The sequence below is a fragment of the Camelina sativa genome, chromosome 12 (genome assembly GCF_000633955.1).
Source record: "Camelina sativa cultivar DH55 chromosome 12, Cs, whole genome shotgun sequence".
Lineage (NCBI taxonomy): Eukaryota > Viridiplantae > Streptophyta > Magnoliopsida > Brassicales > Brassicaceae > Camelina > Camelina sativa.
Genome location: NC_025696.1, coordinates 23783596 through 23807143, shown reverse-complemented (window position 1 = coordinate 23807143; position 23548 = coordinate 23783596). Strand labels below are relative to the sequence as shown.

Here is a 23548-nt window from a genome sequence, read left to right as displayed (position 1 = left end):
GTTTTGCCTGTGCTTAACAAACTCAGGGATCTAGCCGAAGAAAGCATTAACTTTAGCAGAAGCCAACGGCCTTTGCCAGGTAGGAGCTCAGTGTCGACGACTTCACTACAGGAGATTATGAGTGATCCACAACTACAGTATAGATATGATAGCTCAGGTTTCAACGACAGTTCTACATCTTGAAGAGGGAAATCCAAGTCAGAAACAATCATAGAGGAGCCGAGCAAACTTTTTTTGGTCGAGATCAAGAATTGTTGTTACCCACATAGTGGGGGTATACGGATACAAATAATTTTACAGAGTTTTTTTTATTTTATTTTTTATTTGTTTACATGTATATTGGGGTTTAGAGTTCCTATGGGTATCGTATTAATATTAACAGTAACCCCTTTGAATCTATACCATACAAGCTTTGATTTTTGCTTATAAGGGAATAACATTTTGATTACCTTATTGTATTTTTAAAATTAATTGTTTAATTCATTTAATTACAATGAAAAGCTATGTACAACGTTTATACTTATATATCAAGTTCCTAGGTTAACAAAGAAAAAGCAAAAAAATTTGTTTTGTAACATATCACAAAATTTCATATTCAATTTTATCTAGAATGCAAATGAATTTATATTTCTTCAATTTAATTTTGTTTTGCAACATATCTCACAAATTTTAAAACATTAAGTTAAAGTTTTTTTTATATTGTACTACAATTATGTTTATATAAAAAAAAACAGTGCGACATACTTATAAATACATATTGACCAATCATCTTTTATGCTAAGTCACTATCTTCATTTGTGTTGTCTGTCTCTTTTAACCATCTTTTTTGACAAAAATAAAATAAAATTATGGTCTTGCATTTGAAAATTAATTATGATAGAAGCTTAAATACCTTTGTTTTATGATATAAGAAAAATTAGTCAATAAATATTTATTTAATATAAACAATAATTTTTAAATTTGATATATTTAAGAATTATGAGCTTATAGGAATGTATTTTATTTTGATTCCTTGATGAAATTTAGTTATATTTATTTTGTATTTTAAGAAATTTAAAATCATTTAAAACTAGTTGAAGTTTAGTCAACGTGGACTTATGATCGGTTTACGTTTTGTCTGGGATACAAATCTTTTATCTTATAAATCACAAGTCACCTAGCCAATAATAATCTGCCACATAGATTATTGTTTTAGATTTTTAAAAAATTAATTGGGAAAAGAAATGAAAAGAAAATGGGTTTCATTGAGCCACGATCTCCACCTACTTCTCATAAACTAACTGCTGAGGAAATAACTTTAATGAATACTTTTCGTTAACAATTTGTTGATTAACCAGTTTAGTCTCTTCCACACTTTTCACTTATCCAAAAATAAATAGCTTATTTCTTCTTTTCTTTTTCTACTGAAACACGAATCATCTCATGAATTTTAAAATGTTGGCGCCGATCTTCACGATCAAACTATATCGTGATTCATTCATTGTGTACATCGATCCTTTGATTTTTTTTATCACCAAATCATTTTTCAAAAAATTTTGCAAATGATCAACTCGATATGGCTATAGAGTACTTTGAAGTCGCATCGGTTAAGAGACCGATATTGTGTAGATCTTGAGGCATGGCTTTCAGAAATTCTTCGTTATCAATGGCGGTACAGTAAGAGAGTTCTTCTGTTTTTTTGTTAGTAAATTATGGGTTAGTGATGATAACATGTTTAATTTGATGGTTTTTTTCACTTTGATGATTTTTTTTTTTTTAATTTGCAGTACTAGATCTTTCAATAACATTGAAGTGCCAAACGCTTAAAATACTATCCCTCATATACGAATCAAAAAGAGTGGGGATCATGAAGAGATTGAGGAAGCAAATTGAAGAAAAAGAATAAACTAGAAGAGTCTAAACCCTTGTGCTATCCATGTGTCCACTAAAAAGGTTATAAACCCTCTGTCAATTTCATACGTTTACAAATACAGTAATGCAATATGTTGTCATTTAACCTTTTTTTTGAAAAAGATATATGTTGTCATTTATTTTTTTAAATTTTGTTGAGTTTTTGATGAATTCATCTTTTATATGTGATATTATTACATATTATATCTTGAATCATTTTATTTACATATTATAAATTGAATAATTTTATGTGATATTTTAGTACATATTTTTTTTATAATATTGTGACAAGTACCAAACTATCAATTCAAAATAATTTGTAGTTTCTAACCATTTTTTTCTTAATAATTAACTTTAAATTTTTAACCAGATAAAAATAATAGTAATTTTTAACCATATTAGAAAATAAATTCTCGTACGAAAGTACGGGGTTAATACTAGTTTGATATAATGCATAAATTTTTTTTGATATAATTTTTTAACTCTTTTATGTTAAGCTGGAGTGCATAAAATTAAAATGCGGTTTGTAATGATAAATTAGATAGTTTAATTGTATTGCAAAGTGCAATGTGTAAGATTGGAGATCATTTTTTAAAACAAAAATTACTAGATTACAAATCTTTAATAAAATGTTAGGGTAATTATTTAGCATTTTAATATCAACAATAGACTTTTCCAAAAATATGCCCTGTATATATTTACGCAGGCTTTTTTTTTGTCAACTATTGGGCCACAACTGGCCGGCCCATTAGCCAAATTCCTACATTCGTAGGAGCCGAGACTCGATCTCGGGTGTGATGGTGCCTTCTACAAATGAATTTACGCAGGCTTTTATCTAGTATTTTATAAGAGAAAATTAGAAATAAATGAGATTTTTTAAAACCTTTGTCCATCTACACCTTCTTTAAAAAAGTTTGGTCAAGTAGGTTTTAGAGCAAAATTATAGTCAATTTTACCCTTAATCACAGTTTCAAATTAAATTTTTATTTTTTAATAATTAAAATTAGAAGAAAAACGAGGAACTTTAAAAATCAGTTTCCTTTTTTTCTTCACATTAAAGCCATACAAAAAAAATTAAAAAACAAAATTCAAAAGTTGGGCTTTTGGGCTTATTGGATCCATTTGAAGAAATATGAGTTTTGAGTTTTGGGAAGGGAAAAACAAAACAAAAGTCAAGTGTTAGAACTGTCTCCGCCGTCGTCAATAGTGAAGCTTGACGAGAAATTTGGGTTCTTTGATTCTTCATCTGATTGCTCATCTTAGGGTTTTTGTTCGTTTTGGTGGTCTCTTCTTCACTATCTCAAGCTCAATCAGTTTTGATTTCTCTTGACCATTGAATTGCCATCCCGATCGAATTAGGTATGTTGAATTGTGAAATTTTTTTTGCATGTTTAACTTTTGTCCTTTTTAATCTCGATTTCTATCCAGAATTGTATAATCATAAGTAAATTAAGCTGTTTTCAGTTTGGATTTCTCTTCACCATTTCTATACCTTTGGATCGAATTACGTAGTTGATTTGTGGAAATTTTTTTTGCATATATAACTATGTCCTTTTTAATCTCGATTTCTATTATTGATTAATGTAGTTGATTTGTATTATTTTGATTTCTCTACCTTTCAATCGAATTAGGTAGTTGATTTGTAATATTTTGTTTTTCAAAAATTGTCTCTTTGTATTTCATATTCTCATATCTTTGTTGCTTTATTTTGTAATTTTAGAGGTGATTCCTTCTCACACAGCTTTTTAAAAAACTCGATTTCAATCCAAATGCAAAGATTAAAAATTTACAAAAATTTCAATGATTTTACTTAATAATATGAATATGATGAAGTTGAAGCTCTCCAAAACTAAATGCTTGTTTAGTAAGAATTATATCTTGGTTGTTGACTATACAAGCATTATATATACACAAATGCATTATCTCAAGAAACCGATACAAAGCATCATCTCTTTGTTTGGTACATTTTTTCACTATTGTATTGACTTAAATTTCTTGTTTTGCATCTAAATGATTAATAATCAAGGTTTTTTTGTTCTTAATCATAGTTTTAAGAATCTTTATTATTTTGTCTTTCAAATTTGACTCTTTAGTATTTAATTTTCTCATGTATTTGTTGATTTTGTTATGATTTCAGAGGTGTTTCCTTCTCTCACTGCTTCTTAGCTAGTGGCATATTCGCTTGCTGCATCTTCACCGCCTCTTAGGTATGTGATATACCATTAAAAAAAAAATTGAAGCCAGTTATCATGTCTAAATATGTGATTTATTTCAGTTGTGGCTAATTTATACTAACTCATCTTTTACTTTTTTTTGGCAGGAATGGAAAACAAGTATCCTAAGCGGCTTATGGAAGATGGAAGTGAGCCACAAGTTGGACAGATAAATAACTCATGTCGAATGTCTATTTTGAACAAAATCAAGAGCGCATTACCAGAGGAGTATGAGATTGTGAAGGGTGATCCAGTTTTCGCAAGTATTTTTGCATTGTATGAGAATGGTCTTGGGTACTTAGCTCGGTTGATACACAACATCATGTGTAGGCAGTTGGTGAATAAGCAAAGACATGAGCTGTGGTTTGTGTTTGGTAAGAAGACGCTTAGATTCTCGATGCAAGAATTTCATGCAGTTACTGGGCTAAAGTACAATGATGATTTTAGTGGTGATTCAGAGGAATGTACAGATGATAATGGGTTTTGGAGTAAATTGTTGAAGAGAGGTGGTATCATTACCATTCAAAGTTTGATGAAGACCCACCTTGAAGCAGCCCATTGTGGAGAAAAAAGAAGATAAGATTCAGTTTGTGTATGTTTGTGTAATTGTTGGGTTGGTTGTGGCTAAGGATGAGAAGAAAGCTATACCACATTCATACATCAAGCTGGTCATGGATCTTGAGAAGGTTAGGAGTTATCCTTGGGGTCTTGTAACTTTTGACCATTTAGTTAGCTCTATAATGGAAGCAAGAAAGAAATTGAAGAATCCTATTAGTTACATCCTCAATGGTTTCTCATACGCTCTTCAAGTTTGGGTTATGGAAGCCATTCCTATCATTGGACAACTTATGGGAGAGAAGATTGACAAAGAGATTACAGTTGGTCGATGCTCTAATTGGAAAGATGCTGCAAAAGTATCCTATGATGAGCTCCTCCTTGTAGAGAAATTAATTGGAAACAAGGTTAGTTGACAACTTTTTTTTTTTGAATATATTCGAACATGTTGAATTTTTTTTACTAATTGATAAACGAACATGAATGTATGTTGAATTGATATTTTTTTTTTGCTTTGGCAGGATGTTGTTTATGCATACATTTCCTCCACTGGAAACTTTGATGTATTGGCAGAGCCGTCGCACAATATATTGAGGCCACAAGCCCAACATCATGTTAAGGCTGGACCAAAGGAAAGAAAGAAAAAAAATTGTTAAAAAAGGTGATGCTGAGGTTCGAACCCAGTACCTCATTTAGTTTATAATTGACTTTTACCACTACACTAATGAAACTTTTATCCAATTGAGGGCCGAAAATTTACATATTATTTCACGGCCGCAATCACATGCTTCATCAGCTTGTGCTTGGGACCGGCACTGTGTATTGGAGTCCATTGAATATTTGAGGAGTGATAAAATTGAAGATTGTGAAGTGGACAACTTGGATGCTCTGATCAGATCTGGCTATGATTTTGGAGATTATATCTGGGAGAGTGTCGAAGGATATGGTGTGGATACAAATTGGAGTTACCATCTACAGTGGTAGCAACTAGTAGAACTCCTTTGTATTTATTCTTCAAAAATGTTCCATCAACTACTATCACTTTCCGCATTGCCTTGTAGAACCCTCTTCTTGATTGACCAAAAGAAATAAATAGATATTTGAATCTTCCATCAAAGTCAATTTCATAATTCGTGAACGTACCAGGATTCGCTTCTTGTAGCATGTGCAAGTATTTTGGTATCTTAGCATAACTTTTCTCAGGAATTCCTCTAACTTCGTTAACTGCATACTCCCGAGACTCCCAAGCTTGGTGATATGTTAGCTCGCAGCCGTACCTTGAACGAATAATATTAATTATATCAATCGCTCTAGGACCTTCCTTCACACCCTCATAGCTTTCATTAATGAGATGTCCAATTGTTCTTGCAGATGGAGTCCTACAAAATGAGTTTTTTTTTTAAGGAGCAAATGTATGGTTACCCACAAACTTGTTGATTTTGAAATATGTAGACGCTTGTGAGCACTCAGCCCGGAGACGCCAATTTCAAGCACTATCAATGCAGCGTATACACCACCATCTCTTATCAGATTTTGTAATCATGTAGTCGCAGTTATATTTCATTGCATACATTTTCATAGTAGCCTGTAAAGCTTCCTTACTGCTAAAATCTTCACCCTTCTTTACCATTGAATCTTCCAACTTTGAACCAGCAGCATCACCAAGATTAGCATCAGTAGGCTTTTCTAATAAATCATTATTCGGCTTATGTGAATTCCTTGAAATAATAGCTACTGATTTTCCCATATCAACTCCCACATCATCACCATCACTTGTATCATGTGGGTCCTTATTCAAATCGAACTGGATAACTCCTATGATCATCAACTATTCCTTTGAATGTAACACACAATCGAATCATGTTTTTCCTTTTCAGATATGCAAGAAAATTTTTCATTCCCCTATCATTTGTCAATACAACAAGAGGAGAATCAACTTTAACCTCTCAGGATAAATAATTGAATTCCACATCAAACATACTTTGCTCTATTTCATAGTCTTCTGAAACCATCACCTTCAACTCTTCCAGAGACGTAGTGGGTTCAAAGTCAGTAATCTCGCACGTTTTTCTTCATCATCAATAAATCTCCACTCCTTGTTGGCATCCAATCTCGATACACCACAAGTAACATAGATTTGCATCATAATCAGTAAATGAAAATTTCGTGGAAGGTGAAAGAGAGTGAAAACAACCGATCACAATATCATAAGTTATGTCGAATGTCAATTTTTTCTGTTTTTGTCTTTCTTCTAAAAAATTAGAATACACATTCTAAAATATATTAGAACATATCTAAACAATAAATACAGAATCGTAACCATAAATTAAGATTACTCAAAAAATAAATACAGAATCGTAACTAGAAATTAAGATTATTCAAAGTATATTCACTTTCATTATTTAGTTTATTTTCTTTCTATTTCTAGGGTATTCTAAGTTTTACAGATTATAAATTCTAAAATGTTTATGATATTATCTTCTACTTCTTTTAGTATACAGGGTAAAACGTGGAAAATATATTCTGAATTGATGTCGAATGAAGAAAAATGTAGAATACATATTCTTAATTAATTGGTAGAACATACAAAATTCAGTTTCTGAAGTTTTTAGAACAAATTTTTCGTCTAAACTTCGTAGAACATGTACAAACTGTAGAATGAATAATCTAAATGTTTCATAACTTGAAAAAATCGTAGAAAGTCTTTTATGAACAATTTAGACCAGAAATCATCATTTTACAAACTGATTTTTGACACCCAAAACATTTTTTTTTCAATTTTTTTTTGCACAGTTGTATACTAACATAGGTTTACTGTTTGTTTTTTGGTTTAAACTCCTAAAAATTTTACTATATCAATTAGTAGGGGTATTTTCGTCACAATTGACAATCTTCAAAAAAAAGTGTATATGGACAAATGTTTAGAAAAAGCTCCTTTTTTCTAATTTTCCCATTTTATAAAACTGGTTATGGAAATAAAAATCTAAAATGATGGAAGAAGCCGAGGATGCGGAACAGTGGAGTTTAGCACAACAGGTCGACTTTGAATGTGAAATGATGGAAGAAGCCGAGGATCAAAGGGAACTTACTAAATGGAAAGTCCCACCGGCTGGATGGTTTAAGTGTAACATTGGTATGTCTAGAGGCCAAAAAAACTCACCTTCAGGTGCCGCTTGGGTTCTAAGAGATGAGCATGGTTAGGTTCTTATTCTTTTTCTTTTTTGATAACTCAGGAGTGATTCTAAAGGCTTCCTAGGTCCAAAGACTAATCTCCTGGGGCCGGAAAAAACCATGTTAAATTTTGAACCCTCGTGGCCATTGCTACTCGAACCCAGATGGCGGGACTTTTATCCTTTTACCACTGGACCATGGCGACTTGGTTCATGGTAAGGTTCTTATCCATAGCATAAAAGCTTTCATGGTTCTTTGAAAAGGGAAGAAGCAGATTTTCAAGGTTTTTTGTGGGCGGTTGAAAGTATGATCAGCCATAAGCAATTGAAAAGCATTTTTGCCTTTGAATCAGCTGATCTTGTTGGTGGGATATTAAGACCAAAGGCATGGCCTTCCTTTGCACATCAACAATCAGAAATGCTCCTGCTACTGTCTAGAATACAAGACTGGAGAGTACAGCTAGAGAAACCGATGAAAACAGAAGTGCTTCTCTCATTGCTCAAAGTGTTTTAGACTTTGCATTTATGCAATATTATATAGCTTCAGGTCATCCAACCTGGTTACATGAACTCTTTGAAACTGAGAGATTCTATTCCTCTTTTTAAGTTTTGGTTTCTGTCTCCCTTTTGGCTAAAGTGTTTAGAGCCTATTTTTTTTGGAGGGATATTTGATTATGTTTAATCACTATCTCTAAGTAACTTTTGATCAGACTACAAAGTTACATATTGAAATACTTTATTGTAATACTTTCAGTTACAAATGGAAAACTCAGATGACAAAAAAAAAAAAAAAAAAAAAAAAAAAAAAANAAAATCTAAAAGAAAATTGAAAAACCTTCCTCCGCTAACTAAGCCGGCAACACCTAACTCATAAAACATCCGGCTGAGCAATTAATATCTTATCTATATTCTATAGTCAGCGTATGAAAAAGAACAAAAAAATGGCCTACTTCAGTAAATGAACGCCGCAATTGATTACTAAATCTTACCTTATGTATTTTTCAAAGCATTCAAACGTTGCGTTCCCAAAAACAAAACATAAAAAAACTAAGGTGATAATGGCCACCACACCAATAATACATTTGCATCGGAAGAGAGAGACAGTTTCTGGTCAAACTTAAGAACACAACACATCCCAAAAAAAACAACAAGAAGAACTCATTCAGATTCTTCTCCTATGATCCAGTTCTTGTAATAATAATAACATACACACACACAAATAAAACACAGAGTGGTTCCTCTAATGAACTCAACATTTCTTTTGTTGTTGTTCCTTAGTCTCATCAATCTTCTCTTTGTCTCTGTTTCATGTGCTTCTTTCACAGAGTTCGTTTACCCTAATTTCACAGCTTCTAACCTCAGATTCATCGACAGCTCCAAAGGAGCTTTCCTCTTCTCTCGTAATTCAATCTTCAAAGCCGGTTTATTCAGTCCCGGCGACGATGATTCCTCCTCTGCTTTCTACTTCTCCGTCGTCCATGTCGACTCCGGTTCAACAATCTGGTCGTCAAATCGAGATTCCCCTGTTTCAAGCTCTGGTAAAATGAATCTTACCCCTCAAGGAATCTCTGTTATCGAAGATGGTAAAAGTCAAATACCCGTTTGGTCAACGCCGGTTTTAGCCTCTCCGGTTAACTCTCTCAGGTTAACCGACTCCGGAAACCTCCTTTTGCTTGATCGCTTGAACGTTTCTCTATGGGAAAGCTTTGATCTCCCCACCGACTCGATCGTCCTCGGACAAAGACTCAGGGTTGGGATGTTCTTGTCCGGATCTGTCTCACCGTCCAATCTATCTACCGGAGATTATAAGTTCTTGGTTGGTGAGTCTGACGGTTTGATGCAGTGGAGAGGTCAGAATTATTGGAAGCTAAGGATGCATACACGAGCTAATGTTGATTCTAACTTCCCTGTTGAGTATTTAACAGTTACTACTTCTGGATTAGCTCTTATGGGACGAAACGGGACGGTGGTTGTACTCCGTGTGGCTTTACCACAGTCTTCTGATTTCCGTGTAGCAAAGATGGATTCTTCTGGTAAATTGATTGTCAGTAGATTCTCCGGTAAGAGTCTTGTGACCGAATTCTCTGGTCCTATGGTTACTTGTCAGATTCCGTTTGTGTGCGGTCAGCTCGGGCTTTGTAATCTTGATAATGCTTCGGAAAACCAGAGTTGTTCGTGTCCAGATGAGATGCGGTTGGATGCGAGTAAGAAGGTATGTGTTCCGGTTAGTCAATCATTGAGCTTACCAGTTTCTTGTGAAGCAAGCAATATATCGTACCTCGAACTCGGCCTTGGTGTGTCTTACTTCTCTACTCACTTCAGTGATCCTGTCGATCACGGTCTCGCGTTATCGGCTTGTCATGATCTATGCAGTAATAATTGCTCCTGCCTTGGTGTTTTCTATGAGAGCACGTCTCGGTCTTGTTATTTGGTAAAGGACTCGTTTGGTTCTTTGTCGCTAGTGAAGAACTCACCAGACAATCATGATCTGATCGGATACGTTAAGTTGTCTATCAAAAAGCCAAACGGTCAACCTCCGGGAAACAAAAACAGAGGATCTAATTTTCCAGTGATCGCACTTGTGCTCTTACCTTGCTCTGGTTTCTTCCTACTGATTGCATTAGGGTTTCTCTGTTGGCGAAGATGTGCAGTGATGAGATACAGCAGTATCCGTGAGAAGCAAGTAACCAGACCCGGGTCGTTCGGATCAGGAGATCTAGGATCTTTCCATATCCCAGGTTTACCTCAGAAATTCGAATTCGAAGAGCTGGAACAAGCAACAGAGAATTTCAAGATGCAGATTGGATCAGGTGGATTCGGCGCAGTCTATAAAGGAACTCTCCCGGACGAAACACTTGTCGCCGTCAAGAAAATCACAAACCATGGGCTTCACGGTAGACAAGAGTTCTGCACAGAAATCGCAATAATTGGAAATATCCGACACACGAATTTGGTGAAACTCAGAGGCTTTTGCGCTCGTGGGAGGCAGCTACTCTTAGTCTACGAGTACATGAACCATGGTTCATTAGAAAAGACTCTGTTCAGCGGGAATGGTCCGGTGCTTGAATGGCAAGAAAGGTTTGATATAGCGCTTGGCACGGCTCGTGGGCTCGCCTATCTCCACAGTGGATGTGACCAGAAGATCATACACTGCGACGTGAAGCCAGAGAACATCTTACTGCACGATCATTTCCAGCCCAAGTTATCTGATTTCGGGTTATCTAAACTTCTGAGCCAAGAAGAGTCGAGTCTGTTCACGACGATGAGAGGTACTCGAGGCTATTTAGCCCCCGAGTGGATAACAAACGCAGCTATCTCTGAGAAAGCTGATGTGTACAGCTATGGAATGGTGTTATTAGAGCTAGTTAGTGGTCGGAAAAACTGCTCCTTCCGATCTCGGAGCAACAGTGTGACGGATGAGAATAATGTGAACAGCTCGTCGACTACGACCACTAGTACTGGTATGGTGTATTTCCCCTTGTACGCTTTGGATATGCATGAACAAGGGAGGTATATGGAGCTGGCTGATCCGAGGTTAGAGGGTCGGGTAACGAGCCAAGAGGCTGAGAAGTTGGTTCGGATAGCTTTGTGTTGCGTCCACGAGGAGCCGGCTTTGAGGCCAACGATGGCAGCGGTAGTCGGGATGTTCGAAGGAAGCATACCGTTGGGGATTCCGAGGATGGAGTCGTTGAATTTCTTGAGGTTTTATGGGCTGAGGTTTGCAGAGTCTTCCATGGTTGAAGGGCAAAATGGGGAGAGTGAAAGTATGGTCTTCCACCGGCGAGAGAGCTCTAATAGCGGTGGCTCTAGGCACTCTGCATCTTACATAGCATCTCAGGAAGTGTCCGGCCCACGATGAGATTACCTAAACGTGATTTTTGTTGTCTTTTGTTTTATTTGTTTTTGGTTACTTTGTTAATAGTGATAGGCCTTTGTTCATATATGAAAATTATTGGATAACGTTTGACATAGAGACTACAAACAAAACTGTTTCTTCTTCTTAATGACACAAGAAGAACATCACGATAAAACCACATACTCTAGTAAATCAATCGTATCGTTACCGAAGTTTGTACCAATAACAACACAAAAGGAGACGAAGATTGCAATAATTGGGTGGTCTTTCAGAGCTGATGTATCATTCTAAACCGCTGCATTTGTCAGATCTTTCACTGCCACAATTTCTTGAGGCTGCATATACAATACAACCCATGTTAGAACCCATCATTTGGTTAATCAATCTAACTATTACAAACATCATTTCCTCTATATATAATTTCCATCCTTTTCATGCAATTCTTCCATCTCTATTTTCATCTTTACCAAGGTTTCATATCCAACTAACTTAGAAGCGTACTAAATGAATTTATATCAAGAGACAGACTAGTAGTGAATGGCCCATATCTTCAGCCGACCACAAAGACATTCATATTTACCTCAGCTAGCTCCTCTTCATGCTTGACGATGAAAGCTGTATCAACTTTTCCATTTTTGAAATCCTGTTAACAACAATTGGATTACCAAAAAGCCAACATTTTCATAATAGAAGATTCACTAACATAGCGCTACTAACACACACCTCAACATCAAGGATAAGTTTGTGGTAATTGATGGTCGTTGGAACCCCTGATTAAACCAAGACAAGGAAAATTAATTAGCATTCCACCACATGTCCGACGTAACGAAAAGTCACTTTTTAAGCAGTATATAACGAATAACAAAACAAACAATGCTTAGTAAGATGGAAGTAACAAAAACTAGTCCTCTTCATACCTGTAATTATAGTGTCATCAAGAGCACGCTTCATCCGTTCAATTGCTTTTTCCCTTGTTGGAGCCCACACAATAAGCTATAAGATTTAGGGTAACAAGAATGAATGTCAACACATCAGCTATAGGTTCAAGTAGGCTGCTGAGATAGATGGCAGATAGACTGAACTGAACCGCATTAGAATTTCTACAGTCCTACCGAAACCAGAAAGCCTCTTCTAATATTTGTTTGAGATTCCAAAACACTAGAGTAGTTATTTTACCATAGATCCACAAAATTTGTTCCCATATAACGAAACAGATACAAAATGACTACCCAGAAAAAATAAAAGACAAATATACCTTTCCTAGAAGAGAATCATAGCTTGGAGGCACAACGTAGTCGGAATAAACATGGCTGTCCATTCTAACGAAAGGACCTCCAGATGGCAGGTATGATGTTATTCTGCCTGTTATCATGAGAGTGGCAGTATTGTAATGAAAGCCAATCTGCTAACACTTCAAAGATGTGACATATAAAGGTCTACTGAAACATACCAGGGCCAGGTCTGAATCCTTTGAATGGATCTTCTGCATTGATACGACATTCAATTGAGTGCCCTCTGAGCACAATCTCTTCCTGTAAATAAACAAAATTCAGTTTTGAAAGAATTTTTTTGATATCCACTCAGAACATCACATACAACACCAGTCAAACCTGTTTGTAACGAAGTTTCTCTCCCATTGCAACACGAATCTGCTCCTCTATCAAATCAACGGAGTAAATCATCTCTGTTACAGGATGCTCCACCTGAGTTTAGATCCAAGAAATGGTTGGCATTCAGTTTACTTCAGATGCTTATACATGTATAAAAAAGGTAAATCTTGGCAAACAACTTATACTTTTCAGTCATAATAAAATTCAACCTGAATCCTAGTGTTCATTTCCATGAAGTAGAAGGAACCTCTTTCATCTAAAAGAAATTCCACAGTGCCAACACCAATGTACCCAATGGAAGCTGCTGCGGCGACTGCTGCATCGCCCATGGCTTTTCGCAATTCAGCGGTCAATGCTGGAGAAGGTGCTTCTTCTAGAAGCTTTTGGTTACGCCTCTGTTATAAGGAGAAGATATAATTACATGAGACAGATGGTTTTAGCACGCCATACAAGGCATGAACAAAAGCAGCATGAAAGAACCGGTATTGAATTTTCGAGTTATCTTAGCAATTAGCAACATGAAAAGAAAAAAATAACAGTTTAGCAGATCCTGCAGCTGGGATATGACATGCAAGTGTGGTAATTAGGCTGAAGTAAATTTATTCCTGTTTTCATATATTCAGATACATTTATTCTTCAAGCACTACACAATAACTGATGGTAATGAAATTATGAAAACCTAGGAGGGAGATACCTGGATGCTGCAGTCACGCTCACCAAAGTGAACAACATTTCCAAATTTATCTGCCAACACCTGAAATACAAGAGGTACAAAAGACAAGATGGGTTTGAAATCCAATAATAGTATCACTGGACCATCAACTCGCGAGATCATTTTTGCTAAAGCGTCAACTGTTTTGAACAACTTTTCCTGATAAACACCATACCTGGAACTCAATATGTCTTGGGTTTTGTACGAACTTCTCCAGATAACATCCATCGTTTCCGAAAGCAGCAGCAGCCTCACTCTTAGCTTGCTGTGAATCAACAAATTAAGAAAAGTTCTATAAAGGGACGTCCAATTTTTAGTGAAAGTTTCATTTAAAAAAACTGTGCCTATACAGGCAAGGGGAGAGCGTATGATCTGGGTTTTTTATTTTATAGAAACCAATGGTCAGCATTACTCCATTTAAGTTACTATACATCCATATTTCACAACGATACAGTTCTCGGAATTTTGAAATGCGACACACATCATGAGATTACATTGCATCTTTATGTTGTTGAGTTAGAAAGAAATAAAGAATATGTAATAATACTGCAATTCTTTACAACATCTTGATGTTGGACTATATGCTTATGTAAACTTGATTGTCATACCTGTAACAATTTTACAAACTCTCCCGGTTCCTTAGCAAGACGCATTCCACGTCCACCACCACCGGCTGTTGCCTTGAAACCAGAAAAGCCAGAACAGTCAGTTTTTGTAAATATAAACATATCAATAAGTACAGAGTGACAAGCTGAGCATTAGAAGAAAAAAAAAAGATACTTAAAATGGTTCCTTTTCAAGCAGACCAATTTAATCGCTTACAAAAAATATATATATATATATATATATGAATACAAATTGTAATTCCAACTGTATCATCTACTACATATAGAATCAAGTCAAGTTTACCTTGATCATTACTGGGAAACCAATCTCATCGGCGACCCTGATTGCTTCTTCTGTGCTCTGAAATAAGAAGAAAATAAAAGACATTGGAATTCCAAGAATTCTCTTGACATGCAAAAACTAGAAATTCTAAAATGATAATCCAGCAAAATACCTTCAATAGCCCATCACTTCCTGGTACAGTTGGAACCCCTGCATTTTTCATTGTCTCTCTTGCAGTTGCTTTGTCTCCCATAACACGGATGCTATCAGGCTGCAGATAGAAAAGACGAAAATACCAATAATCAGTTGCTTTATCAGATCAATAGTAGTACCTCCCCTATTAGAAAAAAAATGGAAGATACAGATTAATTCTTTGAAGAGAAGTTAAAAACTTACATTAGGTCCAATAAAGTTGATCCCATGGTCTCTGCACATTTCAACAAAGAGAGCGTTCTCCGAAAGGAAACCGTATCCAGGATGAAGCATTGTACATCCACGACTGATAGCAGCAGAGAGAACATTTGGAATAACCAAGTACCTAGAAAAGGATTTGAGTAAAAAGAGTTGATTAACAGGCCAAGAAATGTCTTATATAGTATGACATCTTAAGGAAAGAGTGGTAAGAAAATAAAAGAAACAGACTACAAAATACAACATTCACACTTGTCCGGAATAAACAAACGAGTTTTATTATGCTAGAAAAATTCACAAAAGAAACTTACGACTGGTTGCTGGGAGCTTCACCAATACAAACAGCTTCATCAGCCAATTTGACATGGAGGGCATCCTTGTCTATGGTTGAATAAACAGCAACACAAGGAATCCCCATTTCGTGTGCAGTTCGGATAACACGGACTGCGATTTCACCTCTATTAGCCACAAGGATCTTATCGCCACTGCATGTAGCACCGAGAGCACCACCACCAGTAGCCCTCTTGGCTTTCCTCTGGCTAACTTTTAGAGTTTGAGTTCTTTGTCTGAGGAAGCTAAGCTTTTGTGGCATCGTCAAGTTACACAGTGAACTTCTGATAAATCGTGTCTTCCCCAATACTAAGGACTTCATTATAACAAATTGAAGATAGATATACAATTAGTAAAAAGCCTTGGAAGAACCAACAGATCAAAGAACAATGTTACTATGCACAAGAGCACTGAAGAAGAGATATGAAATCGAGAAACAAAGCTCCTATTCTAATTCACGTTGGGCGCTTACAGGTGGAGAAGCAACGGATTTGCAATTGGTGGTAATCATAGAGGCGTCCATATCCAAAAATGAAGCAAAGCAAATCCTGGTTCAACAAAGAAGAAGCATCAGCATTTGCAATGAAAAGGAAGTGAGACGAAACCTCGTGAGCATCGAAACAGATCTAATCGCAGAGGAGGAGCCTTCGTACCTCTTCGTTCACCTCGAGAGAGATTGAAGAAATGGTGAGTGTGAAACTGTGAGATATTGAATCCTCCGCCCGAATGGTTTTGTTTGGTTTAATTTGGTGGATCCTGTGCCAACTCTAAACGCGAACGCAAACGTGGAACGCAATATTACATGATGCAAATATTTGGTTATATTGTAGGTAACGCAATATAAATAGCATTATAAGCAAATGAAAAAAAAAAAAACTAACTTAGTTTATAAAAAAATAAAAAATCGGACTTTTGAAATAAAAGTAGTCTTTACTGATAATACTGATATAGTAAATAATAATCCACACATTTTAAAAAATATTTAATTTCATGATTTATTTCTTAAACCGAATTTTAACTTCACACATTTTGTAATACAATTGAATTATATATTTCATTATTGTAAATTAAATTTTCATTCCAAACACTTAATATTTGTTGAGAACAAATAAAACATTTATACAGAAACAAATATATGCATTATATCAAAATTGTATCTTGATAATTATTGATTAAGATCAAAATTTAAAAATTTACCTTTGATTTCACGTGATTAACTTGCAGTTTTTTAGAGATGGGAACTAAAGTTGCAAAAAGTTGACAACTTAAGGTTTTTTTTGGTTGAACCATTAAAATACACAAAATATTTTAATCTAATATCAAACGAGGTAACTAGAGGTGTTCTAAAAAATAATACTATAAAACCTAATATTAATAAAAATATATTAAATCTCTTAAAAAATATAACATACATTTTCTCTTAACAATTAAAAAAAAAATCAGCCCACACAGTTGTGGTCCAGTGGTAAGAGAGAATTGGGGTAAGGTTTAAATGAACTAACCCAGGTTAGATCCATTCTAGTAACAAAAATCACAAAAAATCAAAATTGTGTGAAGTCTGTCAGTTGGGTTTTAGTCCAATTGGCTTACCTGGTAGTCAGAAATGCAGGCGGCCTGACTACCCCTGGCATTAGTCGGAAAACATTCCAAACTCATGACAGATATTGTGGTGGCCCTTCGGGGAGAAATCCACTTTGAAGTACTTTGGTGTGTTTCTACCGAGATTGACTGGATCAGCCGATAGGGTTTATATAAAAAAAAATATATTAAAAAATTGTTCCATTGAATATGGCATGTTAAAATCTAGTAATATCACAAATTGGAAAATGCATATGCTAAATATGATGTAAATTCTTAATTTAATATAAATATGATCCATAAACAGAAACCATATGATAATATAATTATTGTAATCAGTTTTGGTGTCTATACCAACAATAATAAAAAGATGCAACATCACTAGCTCATAAGGGCATCTCCATCAAAGAATGTCAAAAAAAGTTTCTTAAAACATATGTTATTATTAATTTTGAAGAAAACTGAAATTAAAAACTTCTTAAGAAACTTTAAAATTTCATGGGTCCATTGATAGATGTTAAATTTGGAGTTCTTAAAAAAAACTGCATAGATATGGATGCTTTTACTTGTAGACTGAGGCCAGGCTGGAAGAGTGAAAGCTTGATCTCTGCTGCTTACAAACCAGGTCAGGTCAGCAATGAAAGTAAATCAGCTTGATTTTTGATTATTTATGATGAGCAGAGCAGAGGCACCGGCAGCTTCTGCATTATTTGCCTTTGCTGTGAACCTACAATTGCCCCGTTCCACAATAACAACATCTCTAGAAAGATAAACAAAGATTGAACTCATTCACTTTTCAACATCACAAATAGCTTAAACGCATTGATTCTCATGTCATAGGTCATGATAGAAAAGGGTAAAAACACAAAGATTTGCAAAAACAAGGTGTGTTTGGTTTGCATTCTTCTCCTTGGACACAATCCGTCTCCAACAAACTCCACACTCTCAACACCATCAACCCACGTTGAACTTTCACCTTAAGCAAAGAGCCAGGTGACCACAAATCATACACACACATATAAACTTCAATCCAATCTAGTAAACATGAATAAAGCTTTCACAAATCCAATAAGTAAAACAACTAAGAGTTTAAAGCTTAAACTCAGAATTGAGGAATCCACAACTTAGATCAACTATAAAGCTAAAAAGGTTGAAACTTTAACTCTCAAAATCACTAAACTAATCACAAAATTTCAACATCATATAATTAGAAAGATCCGATTTTGTTAATCCAAATTAGTCAATAAGAAGTAGATGAATACGAAGTACATTGAGTTAGAGAGGAGTACAAAAACGAATTTATTCTCTCAACCAGGTTTCTTGGTAGCTAAATCGTCTTGATGAACGATATCACCGGCGGTGACTGTAGAAGGGGGAGATGAGAGTAGAACCAAAGATGATAAAAGAAGAAACCGGAGAAATCAAAGCCAATCCATCGAAATGCTCCTCTAAGGATTCTTCAGAGAGAGCCAGAGAGAGAAGACTGAAATTGAGCTAGATCCAATGTGCATTATGCAACTATCGATTACCAAACATGATACTCAATGCAGAAGGAAGCAAAACAAGTAAAAGCTAATGTTCATACCTCCCAATTTTAGTCTGCAAGAGTCTAGGTGCAGTCGTCGTATCTCTAAGACAGAACAAACTATTCAATTAAAATTCATATACATTATTAAACAAAGCTTCAAACCGTTTTAAGAATTGAAAGATCATAACTTTGTTCAACAAAAACCGCAATTTTGATGGATATGAAAACAATTCATATAAAATAGAAGAAGTGCTAATAATGACCTGTGCAGGTTCTAGTACGTTGTCTTGTGCCGCTACGTATGGATCTTGTCTTGAAACCATTATATATCTTTCAATTTCTGGCACCCAACAATTACATGGTGAATCACGAAAATGAGAGAGAGAGAGAGAGAGAGAGAGAGAGAGAGAGAGAGAGAGATACAAATGCGGCAAAGAAAAAAAATCATTTTTCTCTCCACCCAATCAGGTACGGACACAACTTTGATCCTTAGAGCATCTCCACTCGGAGATTCTCTTACAAATACTAAAGAAGAGAGAAGAGAGGGGAGATCAAAAAGACAATTTTCTCTCTCTTTCAGCGGTTACTAAGTCTAACGATGGTTATCTACGAATTTTTCGGCGTCATGTGTATCCACTTCGATGTGACGCTCCTACTGTGGTTATATGGAATCCCCTTCTATATAAACCCTGACCTGAAGATGAATCTCCTTCAATTTCAATCTTAGCAATTGCTCTTGTCTTATTATTCCCTTTTCGTTATTACAAAATCCTTTCCAAAATGGGAGATAATTTATGCCGTGCAGTTCAGGATATCAACCTTGGGGCTGAAGATGAACCAATTGATATTCCAGAGGAAGTGGTGGCTCAGGCGGAAGCGAAGAACCGCTTTATCCTTATTGGGAGACCAGCCAAGACGTCCGAATCTACAATCCATTATTGCTTCAATGCCACGAGTATGGGGACAATCAGGTCTGGTCCATGAAAGGATAATATCGGACAACCAATTCCAATTAATCTTCCCCTCCGAAGAATCCCTGGAGAATGTGCTACGACGAGGTCCTTGGGCATTCAACAATCGTATGCTGCTTCTCCAACGTTGGATTCCACACCAGGATCCTCCTCTCATTGACTTCATTCCTTTCTAGATTCAAATCCGAGGAATCCCTTACCAGTATCTCAATCACAATGTTGTTGCACATGTTGGTCGTGCACTAGGCAGTTTGATGGAAGTTCACTATGATGCAGAAGTGGCGGCTCGTTTTGAGTTTTTTCGTGTGCAAATTCACTACGACATAACAACTCCTCTCTGCTTTCAGCGTAATTTCCAGTTCCAAGCCAGAATCAACACCCTCCTTCGGTTTTGATACGAACACCTAAGAGGTTTTTGCGAAGTTTGTGGCCTCCTTACACACGATACGGGTGCCTGTCTCATTCAAAACGGTGGCAAGAAGCCCTATTTTGACGATGGTGATAAACCAGATATCCCCCCACCAGAAAACCACAATCTCGGAGTGGTGATTCGTGAAATTGAGGATGAAGAGGAGCCATATGCAGTAGAGGAGAATGATCAAGCAGAGGACATGGATAACAAAGAGGAAGCATTGGATGACATTGATCATGATCATAACGCGCTAGATGAAGATGATCTAAATGAAGCCAATCTCCATTATGGCTATTTAGTGGTGAGTTGAACAATAGTGAATTGTTTAATCCTATTCCAATCTTTGAGAATGCCATAGGAGACATCCCAGGGAGTGAGGAATACAGAAGATATTCGATCAACATCCATCCACACCTTGAAATAATGGAAGCAACAATCCAGACTCAAGAACAGATGGCTCAGGAAAGAGGTAAACAAAAGAGAGAAGAATCCATAGACAACACTGAAACAGAAGCATCCCCAAAATAGTCTGTCCGAGAAGTTGGCAAGGCCAGCAGCTCATCCCTGAGCACCCAGTGTAGAGGCGCGGTAGGCCCTAAACAACCACAGCCACCATGATTACAGCCTGCTGGAACTGTAAAGGTCTGGGCATAGACCTTACAGTTCGACGCCTTAAGGAAATACAAAGGAGGTATTTCTCGGACATGTTATGCCTACTAGAGACTAAACAGCAAGATGATAAGATCAGAAAAGTTGCTGATGATTAAGCTTCCCTAACTATGTAACGTTCCCACCGTAGGGTATGGATGGTGGGATTGCTCTCTTTTGGAAAAATTCAATTCATGCTTCGATTGTGTTTGCTTCAGCTAATCTTGTACATATGTATCTCGATTTCAATGGAATTTTCTTCAATTTATCATTTTTGTATGGTTATCCCGTACCAAGTATGAGGAATGAGTTACGGGAAAGACTTGAGAGAATGTCTACAACTAATAGAGATCCTTGGTTGATAATGGGAGACTTCAACGAGATCAAGGGCAATGATGAAAAAGAGGTGGTCCTAGGAGACCAGAAAGAACCTTCCAAGATTTCATATGTATGATCATGACCTGTGATTTCCATGACCTTAAGTTTATCGGTGATAAATTCTCATGGACAGGAAAGCGCTACACACATAATGTTTGGTGTTGCCTGGACCGTGTTATGGCTAGTTCAAAATGGCTAGCTGATTTCCCTTCTGCACAAACTGAGTTTTTTGCCTTTTGAAGGTTCGGACCATCGACCGTTGATCACAAATATCTGCAATAATGTAGAACGGAGAAGAAATGTCTTAAGGTACGATAGTCGTTTGTTTACTAAAGAAGACATTTGGAACTCTGGCGAAGAATCTCTGAGATTGGAACTCAGAATCATCAAGAGAAGAAAGAAGATGTCAGATTGGAAAAAAAGAAATCGTTTGAATGCATCGGTGAGGATTGGTATTCTGAAAAAAGATTTTGATTACGCTCTAACAGTTGAAAACTATACGACACAAGAAATAGATCAAATCAGAGCAGAATGATCTCAAGCTTATAAAGATGAGGAGCACTACTGGAAGATGAAAAACAGGAACTCTTGGATGCAACTGGGTGATCGAAACACAAGGTAATTCTATGCCACTGCTAAACAACAAATTGCACATAACATAATTATTGCAATAGAGGATGAGAATGGCATGGTGTACAGAGAAGATGAAGAAATAGGCAACATTGCTTAGACTTATTTTACTCATCTCTTCAAAACAACAAGAGACCCAACTTTGGATTATACAGATGTTTATCATCGATTTCAGAAAAAAAGTCAGGAGAGAGATGAATGATGATTTACAAAGAATGGTGACAGAAGTAGAGATTCATACCAAATAAGGCACCTGGTCTAGATGGTCTAACAGGAGCATTTTACCAACAATTTTGGGAGGACATAAAGCATCCAATAATCAGAGAAATCAAAGAGTTCTTCACATCAGGGCATATGGCCGAGAGAATGAATCATACCAACATGTGCTTAATTCCAAAGACTGAGGTCCCTGCAACCATGAGCGAGTATAGGCCAATTGCTCTATGCGATGTCAGTTATAAGATCATCTCGAAGATACTGGTAAGCCGATTACAAAAACATTTGTCATCAATAGTATCTGAATACCAATCAGCTTTCATACCTGGCAGAAACATCATGGATAACATCATAATTGCTCATGAGATGATTCATTCTTTAAAGAAACGAAAACGATGGGCTAATTCTTACATGACAGTAAAGACTGACATCTCCAAGGCGTATGATCGACTCGAATGCCAATTCTTACGCGACACAATGCATCATATGGGATTCGATACAGTTTGGATCAAATGGATCATGAAATGTGTGGAATCAGTAAACTTCTCAGTTCTAGTTAATGGTATTCCTTAAGGTCATATACAACCAGAGAGAGGTATATATCAGACAAGGAGATCCTCTATCACCTTACATGTTCATATTGTGCGCAGAGGTTTTAAGCCATCAAGTAACACAAGCTGCTGCAGACAACAAATTAAAGGGGATGAAGATAAGTAATATAGGTCCTTCTACAAACCATCTTCTATTTGCTGATGATGCTTTGTTTTTTTTCCATGCACATCCAAAGTATTGTTCCACAATCATGAAGATTCTAACGACTTATGAAAGGGTGTCGGGACAAGCAGTAAACCTCAATAAATCAGCAATTACTTTTGGAGCAAGAGTAAAGCCACACATGAAATCGAGACTACGCCGAATCTTGAATATCCATAATGATGGTGGTTGTGGCAAATACTTGGGACTACCAGAGCACAATGACAAAAAGAAAAAAGAAAATTTCCAATATGTTATCGACAAGGTCAAAGAAAGGACACAAGGGTGGAAGCATTGTTATTTATCAGAGGCGGGGGTAAAGAAATACTACTCAAAACAGTGGCAATGGCTTTAACAGTATTTACAATGAACTGTTTCAAGCTTCCAAAAGGTACTTGTGAAAAAATCAATAATATTCTAGCAAACTATTGGTGGAGTAAAGATCCGGGTAGGAGGGCAATGCAATTGGTTTCATGGGAAATAATGAGCTTACCAAAATAGGAAGGGGGACTGGGTTTTAGAGACTTGGAGAAATTTAACCTTTCTCTTCTTAGCAAACAAGTCTGGAGAATACTTCAATCACCCACAAGTCTCCTAGCCAGATTTCTAAAAGCACGGTACTGCCAAGATGCCAACATCTTCACAGCTGGTTTAGGAAATAAACCTTCTTTCATCTGGAAATCACTTTTAGAAGAAATGGATTTACTAAGACAAGGAGTGTGGTTTTTAATAGGAGATGGAGCTATTACTAATATTTGGGTGGATCCTTTGTTACCAACACATCCACCGAGATCTCCAC

The 23548-nt window shown here is 36.2% G+C and overlaps 3 protein-coding genes and 2 long non-coding RNA genes across 6 annotated transcripts in view; 3 read left to right on the top strand and 2 right to left on the bottom strand.

Annotated features, from left to right (window-relative positions):
* The window catches only part of LOC104732522 (U-box domain-containing protein 35-like), a 4967-nt gene extending 4517 nt beyond the window's left edge, over positions 1-450 (top strand). The window contains exon 9 of the mRNA XM_019233310.1: positions 23-450. Within this exon, the coding sequence (XP_019088855.1) occupies positions 23-183 (161 nt within the window). The 3' untranslated portion in view covers positions 184-450. The remainder of the gene's footprint in view (positions 1-22) is intronic.
* Positions 3054-5722, top strand: LOC104732518. Its single transcript, XR_758878.2, has 4 exons — positions 3054-3249; positions 4028-4097; positions 4211-5065; positions 5180-5722. It is a non-coding gene; the product is annotated as an uncharacterized LOC104732518 (long non-coding RNA).
* Positions 8831-11925, top strand: LOC104732517 (G-type lectin S-receptor-like serine/threonine-protein kinase At5g35370). The gene has a single exon (XM_010452064.2). The coding sequence runs from the start codon at positions 9072-9074 to the stop codon at positions 11685-11687; it is 2616 nt and encodes an 871-aa protein (XP_010450366.1). The 5' UTR covers positions 8831-9071; the 3' UTR covers positions 11688-11925.
* On the bottom strand, positions 11770-16399 carry LOC104732516 (biotin carboxylase, chloroplastic-like). The gene is made up of 17 exons (XM_010452063.2): positions 16289-16399; positions 16108-16183; positions 15617-15951; positions 15291-15432; positions 15067-15165; positions 14916-14972; positions 14615-14686; positions 14182-14271; positions 13989-14048; positions 13504-13689; positions 13295-13387; positions 13135-13216; positions 12940-13046; positions 12602-12677; positions 12408-12454; positions 12265-12327; positions 11770-12019 (listed from the first exon to the last, which is right to left on the bottom strand). Exons 2-17 carry the CDS (start codon positions 16156-16158, stop codon positions 11972-11974), a joined length of 1608 nt encoding a protein of 535 aa, XP_010450365.1. The 5' UTR covers positions 16159-16183; positions 16289-16399; the 3' UTR covers positions 11770-11971.
* Positions 17722-20985, bottom strand: LOC104732514. 2 transcript variants are annotated; one of them, XR_758877.2, is made up of 3 exons: positions 19005-20985; positions 18799-18843; positions 17722-18189 (listed from the first exon to the last, which is right to left on the bottom strand). It is a non-coding gene; the product is annotated as an uncharacterized LOC104732514 (long non-coding RNA). The 2 variants fall into 2 exon arrangements; XR_002034631.1 differs by lacking the exon at positions 17722-18189 and having other exon boundaries at positions 18285-18843.

Excerpts from the sequence above, each read along its gene's own strand:
- LOC104732517 (XM_010452064.2), top strand. The coding sequence starts at position 9,072 with ATGAACTCAACATTTCTTTTGTTGTTGTTCCTTAGTCTCATCAATCTT.
- LOC104732516 (XM_010452063.2), bottom strand. The coding sequence starts at position 16,158 with ATGGACGCCTCTATGATTACCACCAATTGCAAATCCGTTGCTTCTCCA. Across the intron at positions 13,217-13,294 it reads AGAAACTTCGTTACAAACAG|GAAGAGATTGTGCTCAGAGG; the intron begins GTTTGACTGGTG and ends GTTTATTTACAG. Across the intron at positions 13,047-13,134 it reads AGGATTCAGACCTGGCCCTG|GCAGAATAACATCATACCTG; the intron begins GTATGTTTCAGT and ends TCATGATAACAG.